Source organism: Coturnix japonica, chromosome 2 (genome assembly GCF_054131305.1).
Source record: "Coturnix japonica strain WE chromosome 2, WE-NBRP24, whole genome shotgun sequence".
NCBI classification, from domain to species: domain Eukaryota; kingdom Metazoa; phylum Chordata; class Aves; order Galliformes; family Phasianidae; genus Coturnix; species Coturnix japonica.
In genome coordinates this window covers 16,638,602-16,651,009 of record NC_140664.1, presented here as the reverse complement: position 1 = coordinate 16,651,009, position 12,408 = coordinate 16,638,602, and the positions used below count along the sequence as shown (strand labels likewise).

The window sequence follows — 12,408 nt, the reverse complement described above, 5'->3', positions numbered from 1 at the left end:
GGTCTTAATATTTGGGTTCAACCATATTATTAAGCTTGGCTCCAATCCTCCCTTAGCATGACTGTTCAGAACCTGTATCTCAGTGTATAGAATTTAAAATCCCCACTTTCTGGGGTCTAAGTAAATTTAATGGAAGGAAGATGATAAAATAATTCAGAATTGAATATTTATGTACAGGTGCCGTTTAATTCACTTTAATATGCAGACTTTTTTTTTTATCTGGGTTGTGTTTTCTGGGCCATCTTTAAGACTGAGGAGTTCTGTTTTTAACAACCTAGTGTGTGTGGCTGATTTTTTCAGTACTGAAATGGCTCAGTACTTCGTGAGACTGTTAAACCTGAAGTTCACTGGAATATGAATTCATTTCATATCTTAACAATCTTTCCTGCATACAAGAAACTTCAGTTATACAAAGGGCATTCATAAGTCTTGTTCAGACACAAAGCTTCATGTAGCTATGTTATGTTGAAGAAATACATAATAGCTATGTGCAGACTCTTTACTTCAGTTTTTTGACAGTTTGATATCATTTTATTCAACAGCTAATTAAGAATATGATCCAAACAAAGCAAGCTACTGATTGCTTGGTGAAGGATGTCCTTTAAAAAACAAAACTTTCCTTGGTCTCTATTGACAGTGCTCGGTTGTAGTGGAGACTTCCACTTTAATTTGAAGAAAGACAAAGTACTTCTAGAAGTGTTTATGAAACTATTTCTGTGTGTTCAGGCTTTCAAATACTGTTTCAGAGGTGTGCCTCCCTTTGTAACATTTAAGTAACAGCTCTAAATATAGCAGTTACTACCTGTTCAAAAAATCTGTGGCCAATCGCTTCCTTCTGCTTTCATCTGTTCAAATGGAAGTTGGATAGTCCCCACGGTGTTTCAAAACCCTGGGATTGTCAGTTCATCAAAAACGGGTCTTGTGATGGCATAGATTTTGTTTTACTTTAAGTGTGCTTCCCCAATAGCCTTTTTGCCCTTCAAGACAATTGTGTTTCCTCAGATGTCTTCAGGAAGTTGCTACAAAATGCTTGGGCTCTCTTAAAATGTCCATGTCATTGTAGAATGATGTGCTGCCACTAAAAATGGCTGTGGCCTTGATTTCTGTAGATCAGACCTGGAGAGTATTAAATAAAATAAAATGATTTAGTAATCTTTCATTAAATACCACAGATGAATTGGAAGTGATGTGGCTTTTTTGCTTTGTGTGCATGATTTATGGAGACCATATTTTTATTTTTTTTTTAAAAAAAGCAGTTGTTCTTCAGAGTAAACTCAGTGTTTTTTGCAGTTATGGTAACTTTTTTCTTTAGGCCACAATGGATATAACAATTTTAAACTTTAGTTGACAGTTATTCTTTTGGGAGTTTGTTTTTACACCTTGAAGTTATATTTCTAGAGTACACAGTGTTTATAAAGCTTGGGAAGAAATACTAGTGACAGTTTCAGTGTCTAAAACCTTAAAATTATGCAAATACATTCCTTTGACATCTCAGTCCTTAGCTTTATACTTGAACAAAGTAACGTGTAAAACCTGAACAGGCACTGAATGACTCAAAGAACTTCTGTGTAGATGCTTAGTCTGTTTTTGTGTCTCTTTAATTGTGTGAACAATTTATCAGTGAACGTGATATTTACTTGACTTCTGGTAGGCCTCAATTGTATATGAAGCGAGTCTTCTGTGATTCCCATGCAAAAAAAAATAGACTCTGTGAAGTTCTTAGGATCCAAGTTCCTTTAAAAAATTGTTACTATCCTGCTAGTGGTTTTGTTTCCTTTAGCACTATTCTGATGGCTTAATGAGCTTCCTTAGTAAACAACCGTAGTGTTAGTGGTTGTGGGTATTTCTAACGTGCATGGGGAGTTCAACTGCTGTGTAAATTACCTGTATGTCTGCATTCTATGAGAATTCTATTTCTCGTAGTATGACTATTAACTGTTAAAATCTACTTATATTAACGCAGGACATGAATATAACTTCTGATAAATTCATCCAAAGCTTCATCTTAGTGCAACTGCACCTTATAAGCAACAACAAAAAAAACCTGCTTTTTAGAATGGAGGATTTGAAAACATTAAGTGTATTTGTCCAATCAATCTACAGGTCAGTTAAGTTGGACTAAGTTGTATCAAATACTGCTGTCACTTTTGAGAAAATAAAAATGACTGCTAATGAGACTTTGTGCAGTATATTTAAAAAAGAAAAACAAAAACAAATGGTTAAGATTCAGACTTCACAGGTGAAAAATGCTTGAAGCTTCTTAAGTAAAAATAAATAAATAAATAAATAAACAAAAAAAAAACCAAAAACCCATGGCTTTCTTAGAAATATGCATATATTTATCTTGGATGAGTTGCCTGGCACATTCATTAGGTTACAAGCTATTTCAGCACTATTGAACAGTTCTTAGGAATGAATAAGAGCAAAAATTCATTGACTTTTCTTCAAAAGTCATTAATTTGCATCCTCAGAGAAATGACTATTTTTGGATAATGCAAGAAAATTTGATAAGCTCTTCAGATGAAAAAAAACAAAGCGCTTTAAAAAGTAAAAATCAAAAATAATCTTGGGGGGGGGGGGGGAATAAAAAGACAGAACAAGCTGAAATATGAAGGATACAATTTACCACTTCTTTTCCTTCTCGTTTTAGGGTACAGTCAATGGTGTGCTGCTAGTGACGCCAAATAATATAATGTTTGATCCTCATAAAATGGACCCTCTTGTCCAAGAGAATGGCTGTGAAGAGTATGGCATCATGTGTCCCATGGAAGAAGTGATGTCAGCTGCTCTGTATAAGGAAATTACGGACAGCAAAATTAAGGATTCACTAAGCATGTAAGATAGAACAGTATAATAAATGAGCTTTGAGTAAAATGAAATATATAATTATGGTTGACCATACAAAACTAGCACACAAACATGTGTTTTTAAGGAAAACAAAAGAAAATAAAAGATTGGCTTGGAGAGACCATGGAGAAATCTTGATTTGTCCTCAGATTTCACACTCACTGTACTGTGTGGGCTGCTCTGAAAATAATGCTTCCTATTTTATTATGTTACCTAGCAATGTCAGAAGCAGGTGTTAATGAGATGGCAGTAGAGATTGTACCTTCCCAATAGTATCCCATTACATGCTGTTGCTGCGTGACAGATGGCAGCAGAGAGGCAGTCTTGTCAATGGTGTCTGTTGTGGAAGTGTATATGGAATAAAGTTATGTCATTTAATTCTTCCATGTGGAAAAAATTGCATTCACTGTCATTCAGCAGTGCTTTCTAAACATTTATGGAAACCTAAGAGTGGATGTGAATACTCTGGTGCATTATGTGTTTCAGCAGTGGCAACAGTGAGTCACTTCCACTGGTGTGGAATTTTGCAAGTGTCACTTTTAGGCTTTTAGTCCTTGCTGGTGAAAACGCATAGCTAATGATGATGACTGTATTGAAATATAATTATGTAGCTAAGAGTTATCTCTATCAAGTAATGCTATTGTGTTCTTTATGTAGTTTCATAAACAAATAAACAGGAGGCATTACTTTTGGAGCAACCTACATATATAGAATCTTTTCTATGTTGATGGGTTTTAACTTCCTCTGATAGCGGTAACAATGGCAAGAGGTACCACAACACTTGTACCATTTGCAATTTAGGAGAAAAATTATCAAACTAAAAACTAAAAAAACTAAAACTAAACTAAAAACTGATGCAAAGAATAGGAAAGCTCAACTTAATCAGCTTTAAACTTAAACAATATAAATCTTTGTGTAGCATTTTCTACTGTTCCAAAAGGCATTCCACAGCTTCCTGCTCTTTTAAGTAAATAGAAGATCAGCAGGCAAAAGGTCTATCAGTAAATAGAAACATTAGCAGACTGGTGTTTTCACGTGGCCTTGTTTGCTGATTTCTGGGAGTCTTATTTTGCAGATTGCACTTAACAATGGTTCTTAGTGCCTCGTTCCATTAATGTAAAGTACAGACAGTGAAGTTAATATTCAGATAACTTCTTAAATTTTGTTATTTGGATAATAAGATTGCAGTTGCAGAACAAGTCATTTTCCTAGCCTATTTAGTTTCTTAGTGACTGAAGTTTGACTCATGACTTTACCTTAAATACACTGTAGATTTTGGACTTCTATAGTACATGATTTTTCTGTTTTGTTTTGCCTCTAATATAATGCATGTGGAATAAAAACATGCTTGATAAGTCATGTTTTGTTTGTAGTCTTATATGCTTATCATTCTGTCAGCTTTATAAACTATTAAATAGGATGCTAATTTAGTGTTTTTTCACTTCCAGCTCTTCTTTACCTTAACATCATCAAAATCTGAGGCATATCTGAAGAGTTTTGGGAAAATAAAACTAATTTCTGAATTATAGCTATAGTTAATTCTGACAAGAGCTTTTATGTCAGTATTTGAGCTAGCACAGTCCTAACATCAGCCTCACATTGAAAACTGAATGAGTAAGAGAATGTGGATGTTTTGTGAACATCCTGTATTTTTATGATGTCTCAGTGAAATCAGTAGCTAGAATTAAAAGTTCTGTTCAGATGGAAAGTGGAAGTATTGTTTTTCAGGATCAGAGATTAAGGTATGAGCTTCTTAAGGATTTTATACTAATGGGAGTTCTAATGTGCTTTAGATAGCAAAGGATCTGCATCATAGAACTCATGTCAAAACTATGCTTAAACATGAGAAATTATTTATGGAGGTTGTGTACTCCTAGAATTTTGACAGCTTTTTTTGAGGTATTCTGTTGTGTTGTAGATGAAGTTGAGCAAGGTTACAGCCTACTACTAATCCTCATTTTCTATAGCCTTGTAGATTTCTAGTTAACTTACTTTTGAAGGCAATTTTGAATATGGTAATTTACCTAATGGGAAATAAATTCTTCTATGTGTGCTTTTGTCTTTCTTTACACTCCTTATGAACTCCTCGTGTCTGTTATTCAAAATGTTGAGTTGCAACAACTAGTTCAGGATGTATTTTGCTTAACAGTAATAATCTAAGCTAGATACCTGATTGGTGAGCATACTAATCACAGTTTATTTTCCAGAGGCTGAATGCTAAGATCTTGATAAAACATACCATAATGGTTCCTATTGTTGTAGACTATCTGAGGCAAGGTTAGACCAAATGACTTCTGTCATTGTCTTACCAGGGAGCTGGGTGTGAAGCTGGTGCTAAGTGGAACAGATTTTTTCAGAGATACATTTTTTGATAGCTAAACCTTTAAAGATTATGGAGGTTATCTACCCTTAGAGATGAATGTTTCTTGGACTTAACCAACCCCTTCTACCACCCTCCATTTATTTTATTTTGCACTTTAAGAATCTCATACAGATTCTCTGGTTTTAAAAGATCGTCTCTTTGCAAAAGTAACGTGAAATGTGCGAGTTGCATCTGTGTCGTACTATCAAAAGGTCTGCTGTAAGATTACTGTTAAGCAAACATTGTGCAAGCACACTTACACTGGTTTCTTACTGCTGATGTTTTCTGGGTTAAGGGCTGAGGAACATGAGATTCATTATTTTTTCTAAGACAAAAATATGTATTATTATTTTTTAATATTTAATTTATTAAAGAAAAAAGCTTGACATAAAAGGCACCTGCTATTGTAATGTTCTTATTTGTTCAACAGAGATGTAGAACAGCTGTCTGTAAGGGAACTTTGCCATTCCAAGAAAGCTGCGAAGAGCAATACAGAAGAAATGGATTCCAGAATTCGTGATACAGGCAATGACAGCGCTAGCACTGCTCCAAGGAGTACAGAGGAGTCTCTTTCAGAAGACGTGTTCACAGAATCCGAACTTTCTCCAATACGTGAGGAACTTGTTTCTTCAGATGAGCTTCGACAAGACAAATCTTCAGGCGCATCATCAGAATCTGTTCAAACAGTAAACCAAACTAGTGCAGAATGTTTAACAACCATTTTGGACTCGAAACAAGCTGACAGTGACTTAAAATCCAGTGCTGAAATGGTTGTAAATGTTAAGCAGTTAGGTACCCATGGCGTACGTTCAGAAAGTGCAGAGATGTTGGTAAAGGAGACCCAAGAATCTAGTGAAAGCATGGAAAACATTCTCCAGCAGTCTTTGCAAGGATCTCATGTTAGTGAAGAACATGACCAAGAGAAACCAGTGGGCAAAGATCAAGACATCACACTAGGAGAAGAGCCGGAAATAGAAAGCAAGATGGGAGAGGAATGTTCACATTGTGAAAGTACCACAGACTCTCAAAAGATAGAGCTGACTAGGAAGGGAAACACGGAGAAAGAGCAAGCTCAAGACTCTGAGGCAGAAGTTGAGGAACTTCGCAAACTCTGGAAGACACATACTATGCAACAAACCAAACAACAAAGAGAAAATATGCAGCAGGATTCACAAAAAGAACTTAGTCAGAAAACTATGATTTTAGGAGATGGACAATCAGAAGGTGAGCCAGTATTTATAGGTATGGTGTTAGCTTTCATATGTGCTCTGGAGAATTGACTGTACTTCCCACTCTGTGGAACATAAATAGTATATTACTTATTTTTCATCAGTGTGCAAATATATCTAGTCCATTCTCACATAAACCAGTGGGAAGATATTGCTTAGGAAATGGAAAGCGTGGATACCTTTGCTAACACTTTTCTGAACTAAGGTTGTTTATATTGAAATTTATGTCATCTTTGTAGGGGTAATCTCAGTAAACATATATAACTAGATCCATGATGATTATGTGACTGTAGAGCTCAATCAGAAATGTCCATTAGCAGTCAGCTAACTGTTGCTTAAATTTTGGTTTTGGTATATCTCTATGAGTGAATTACAGGGAATAACTTCAAACTCACTTATGGCATGTATACCCTGTTAAGTTCTGTGTTTTGAGCAGCATGCACTGGAGATTTAACGTAGCACAGAGGCTTAAGTTGGTTTCGGGAGATTCACTAATGTTTTGTATTATGCTCATGCTGACCAGATCAAGGCTGAACGCAGGAAAAACATTTATCAAAGCAAATAGGAGCAAGGTAGTGAAAGTAACACTGTGAAACTCTGAAAACTTCCCTGCTTTAAAAAGTTTTTACTTATGGTTGGAATTACATTTTAGGATTTGGGTGACTAATCTCTGAAGGAAATTATTTTGAGAAGGTTTCTTTCTTAACTGTGTGCTGATTTGAAAATTCCAACCTTCAGAATAATCACATTTAATTTAATTGAACAAACATCATAGCAATAACACAAAGAATCCCATACTGCAAATTCTGGTGTCCTTTATCTTGAAGTGGTATTCATACATCTGAAACATTTGAAATGGCTAACAAAATAAATTGTCTAATGGCATTGCTAGAATTTCTCTTTCTTACAGGAGAAGTAATTAGTAAGTGCATATGTCTGGCTTATGTACTTTCTTAACGTTGTCATCTTGGGCATGAGTATGGTATGTCTTCAAGTGTGAGGTATCTTTGAATCAATGCTGGGGGATATGCATTGAGAGCATCTTCTGAAATACTTCAAAGCATGGTTGAAAGATTTAACATTATGTGAACCAAGGTCAGAAGCAGAGTTATTTCTAATGTCCAAATATGCTGTGCTATGAAGTTAATTCTGCTAATGATACATCTTAACAACAACAAAAAAGATTGCAATATTTACCTGTCCTTTTATTACCTCATCTCTTATTACCTACGCTTACTCATTCTGCCTACTTATTTCATAATACGAAATTGGCTAGTCGTTCTGTTAAGCAATACTGTATGTCGTAGATAGCTTAATTTTTCTTTACTAATAGGTTCTTCCCTTGTGAAAGAAAAACGAAGACATCGATCTCACAAGTATTTGTGTCTCAAGGTTGGGAAACCTATGAGAAAAACATTTGTCTCACAAGCAAGTGCATCAATGCAGCAGTATGCTCAGAGGGATAAAAAACATGAATACTGGTTTGCTGTTCCTCAAGAAAGGTAAGCAGGAGGTAGACTCTTAGGTTTTCTGTGTCTCCCCTCCCCCTGCTCTTTTCAAGAGTATTTAATGACTGTCCATAAAGAAACACAAAAGGCCCAACAGCCCAGGATATTCTATAATTTTGTAATACTGATTATTGGCTTGTACTTAACACCTGAATACCTTGTTAATGTATCAAAGCTTGGCGTAGTTACTTGCAGGTTGGATTGCTGCTCCCTGTAGCAAGTAAATAATGAAAGATTGAAGTATGTGGGGTCTGGTGCAGGAAGCCAGTGTTGTTGATCTTCATATTGCTTGGAAAAAAACAGTTGTCTTGAGCTATGAGTTAAAAACAAAAGTATCCCATCTGGTTCTTTTATATATAGGGCAACACAGTGATATTTTTCTTTTGTTCTCCCCATCTCCCAGGAAGCACCTTAAACACGTCTATTAGAAAAATATTTAAATGAAATGTCCGTGTTCACTCACTGATAAAAATGTTGATTTTCTTGAATTTTTGGTAGTAAACTGACTTATATTCAACTTGAGAATGTGAATACAACACAAACAAACAAAAATCTATCAGGTATAGTCTTGTATAAATACCTACACACAATGATCAAGTCACTTTTCCATCTTTTCTTTTGAGCTGAATGGCATAGCATGTCCAGTTGGGACACTACAGTTGAGGACAGATATGGATCAATTGGAGAGAGTCCAGAGGAAAGCAGCAAGACTAATTAGAAAGTGTAACATATAAGGAAAATTAGAAGTAAGTGGGGTTCTGTGATCTAAAGGAGAAAAGATTGATTACAAACATAAAACTCATTTCATACATAAGTTGGCTGCAACAGGAAAGGCAATTCTCCTCTGTAAATGGAGATGTATAACAAACTGAAAGACATTTAAAAAAAGATAAAGTGTATTTTCCAACAGTAAGAACTGAGTCTGTACAAATCACTAACTTGGCTTTGAGCAAAAAACTTGCTGCCCTTCAGCAGAAATTGTACCATTTCTTGACACAAATGTCTGTCCTAGCATTTCTGGTATAGCTATTCTTCTCTGGGACACATGGCCTCTTACAGTTACATCCAACTTGATTTTTCTTGTTCTATTCATATTACACTTCATTTAAAGGCAGTGTTTTTATTTATGACAATGGTATCTGGTATCTTGATCAACTGCTAAAAACAATTACTCTCTCATTTTTTAGTACAGCAGTGCAATTACTTAACTTCAGCATAAAGCAGAACTTATAGCATATTTCAAAAGTAGTAGTTCTTAGCTTACAGTTTATAGTCATTACTAGGGAGATCATATAAATGATATCTCTCTAACTTCTTGGCACGTTACTAATCTGGTTTTTGCCTTAAGTGTCCTCTGCTTTTTACAGGTCATATTACAGTGGGGGTGTTTTCTTAATTTAATTTTACTTGCTGCGTGCTGCGCTGGATAGGTCAAAAGAATTAGTATCCACTCAGTTTTCTTTCACTTAGTGTTAAGAAAGAAAATAAGTGAATCAGGAAGTTTCATAAATATAATTTTTATTTACATTTAGCTACTGTAACTATTGGTTTTAAAGTTCTTTTGAAAACAAAAAAAACCCCAAAAAACTGATTTTTGGTCTTTTAAAAACCTACAAGAACCAGGAAAATTAAATACATACCTCAGGGCATGAGGTATCTGAAGCTTCTTTTTCGGACTTTGTCTTAGAAGTTACCAAGCCTTATGCATCTGAAATGTTTTTCTCTCTTAGCTTTCTTTTTCACTATTTTCCTTTTTTTGTAGTTTTCTGGATAACTTTTAGGTTTTGTTTTTTTTTTTAGTTTTTTTCTGGATAACTTTTTTTTTTAGTTTTAAAAAGAGTGCTGAATTTGAATCACCGATCCTCATCCTATGCGACATCCTTTTAGACAAATGCACAGGTGAACTACAGTTGCAGTTCTATAAAATTTTGCTGCACTCATCTTTTGCTATTTTTTGAGTGTTCTGTTTTACAAAGATTAAGTAAAGGGGGGTGGGGAAGGGGGGGAAGTGCAAATATTGTTCATGTTAATGTGCAAATTGACTTTCTTTGGTGAGAGGCATAGGAATATTCAAATTCTATAAATTTATGTTATAAAATTCTACCTTTTGAAGCTGTCACTTTCATGATGAAGTGATACTACTGGGCTCATTGTGCAGCCTTTTCCTAAATCTATCTGTTCACGTACAGGCAGTAATTAAGTAACATAGACTGACAACTATTGGGGGTTGTAAATGACTTATGAGAATTGGGGCGTTTTGTTTTTGTTCTTCCAAACAGGAAAACAGTACCATTTGTGGCAGATAACTTAAAAGATGGTAATTTAAATGTTGAGTACCTACTGTGGTACTACAGATAAACTAAAAACTGGCCTATTGTCCAGTTATGTATTTGCACATATTTTTATTTAGGCTTATTGCCTCATGTATGTAGTGATTTCCATGGTCTGTGTATTTCTTGGATACCTGCCTTGGGAGTATTGAGCTGTTTCTCAAGGACAGGGAAAACATGCATGCTTTAAAATATATATATATTTTTAATCCTAATATTGTTTTTATTATGTACTTAACTGTTCCATATACATCTAAATTAAGTTTTTAAATGCATTGCTCTGTTTTGGTTTTAATAGTTATTACAATTGGAAACAGAGCATTCCAATGGTTGAATGGTACACAGTGCTTGTGTATGAGAGCACAGCCAGTCATTGCCAACTTGCTTCTTTTTTCCTCTAGTGTAAGTTTCATAAAATTAAAAACAAGCAAATAAAGATAACCCACAATAGTATTATGGTTTGTTTGTTTGTTTTGCAAATATAATCTAGTAAAATACAAATTATCTCATGTTAAAGTTAAAATAGAATTTTATAATTGTTTAGCCAAGAATTTTGCCATGTTTTTTCTGTTTCGTTACTTGATTTCTCTAGGACAGATCACCTGTATGTCTTCTTCATCCAGTGGAGTCCAGAGCTATATGCAGAAGATACTGGAGAATCTCTTCGAGAGCCTGGATTTATAGTTGTGAAAAAGAAGGAAGAACCTGAAACTAGTGAAGAGTCTACTACTGAAGATCCTGCTAAAGAGTGGGAGGTAAGGAAGAACAGTGTCAAAGATTCTTTAACAGTATTTCAATAATATTCTTATGAAAATAAATATTTTCCCAGTGTACAAAGTGACATACTTCTGTCTGCTTACTGTAATCATAATTGCTTAATTTATGCCATCCTGATGCTTTGCTGTAACATGAGGTCAGGCAGCATTTCACAGTTACAAGTCCATTTTATCTGAAGCAATTTAAGTTAAACAAAAAAAAACAAAAAACCACCCTCAAACTTGAATGCGATTACAGCAGAGAGGGTCTAACATTGATGAAGCAGACTTAATTTTCAGTCTGACGTTTTCTGATTGTAAGCATTTCTTTATTATGCATATGTCTAATAGTGATTGGTAGACCTCAAACTAGGGATGAGAAAAGTAAGGAAAATTAATCTATTAATGAAATGTTATTCCAGTAACCCAGTAAAGAACTTCTCAACTATTGTAACCTTTCAGTGCATAAGTGTGTTGCATGGATTTTAGTAATATACTGTAATTGAAGCTATTTTCAATGAGCACATCCTGTGTTAATCTGTGTCCACTGTGTTTCTATGGACACGTTTGCACATCTGTAGTTGTTTCTTAGTGTACATGCAGTATAAACACGTGTATTATTGTGCATTCAAGTGTCAGTCAGAAAGTTTGATTCTTGTCAAATTGTTTGATTATCCCATCAGCAGTGATTGCTTTGAGTCTCGGGACAGCAATTGTGGTATTTGACTGTAAGCTTGGTTTTTATTTTTATTTTTTACTATTGTAGAATACTAAAACTGGACAGCTCCATGTTTGTGTTTTATGTAGTGTGAAGAAACTTTAAAAACTACCGTAGCCTTTTCATTGATAATAGTATTCTTCTTAGCCTCAGAAGGTAGAATGTTAGTAGAAATCTGTATTCAAACATATTACTTAGCTGTAGCATTAGGCTGGTATAACAGTTAATTGACTATGTGAAGTTTTTGCTGCAATACTGACATTAATACATTCCATGCATATCTGCTGAATCTTGATTTTCAGTTTTTGTATTACTCAAGTATTCTTACTACTAATGCATTTTGATATTACCTCTAGCTCTAAGTCCTTTTGATATATTAAAGCCTAGCTTTTTGGGACACAGGGGTCAGGCTAGCAACTGACCAATTTTATTAATGCACAATCTCACAATGAACTTTTTGTTAACAGAATGTTAATAGAAGCACAGAACCATTTTCAGAGAAAGTAGGGCAAGTTTTTCTTCACTTGTAGAAGTAGAAGTAGAAACTTGTAAAGTGTTAGGATTTATCTGTGAAGCTGCTAGAGGCAGTCTTCTCCCTAAGTGTGTTAGTTACCATAAAATGAGGTCATTCCTTCAGCCTTTATTTAGGTCTCCTCTGG

At 34.8% G+C, this 12,408-nt stretch overlaps 1 protein-coding gene across 23 annotated transcripts in view; it reads left to right on the top strand.

Annotated features, from left to right (window-relative positions):
• OXR1 (oxidation resistance 1) overlaps window positions 1-12,408 on the top strand; it is a 226,494-nt gene that overhangs the window by 186,962 nt on the left and 27,124 nt on the right. For 22 of the 23 annotated variants that reach the window (XR_014942466.1, XR_014942465.1, XR_014942467.1 and 19 more), the window contains 4 exons: window positions 2,651-2,835; window positions 5,640-6,433; window positions 7,772-7,940; window positions 10,869-11,031. Coding sequence is in view for 20 of the 23 variants with exons in the window: in XM_085537076.1 (XP_085393202.1) it covers window positions 2,651-2,835; window positions 5,640-6,433; window positions 7,772-7,940; window positions 10,869-11,031 (1,311 nt within the window). In the remaining 3 variants the exon portion in view is untranslated. Of the gene's footprint in view, window positions 1-2,650; window positions 2,836-5,639; window positions 6,434-7,771; window positions 7,941-8,569; window positions 8,694-10,868; window positions 11,032-12,408 lie in introns of those variants that run through there. The other variant, XM_085537077.1, reaches the window with a different exon arrangement.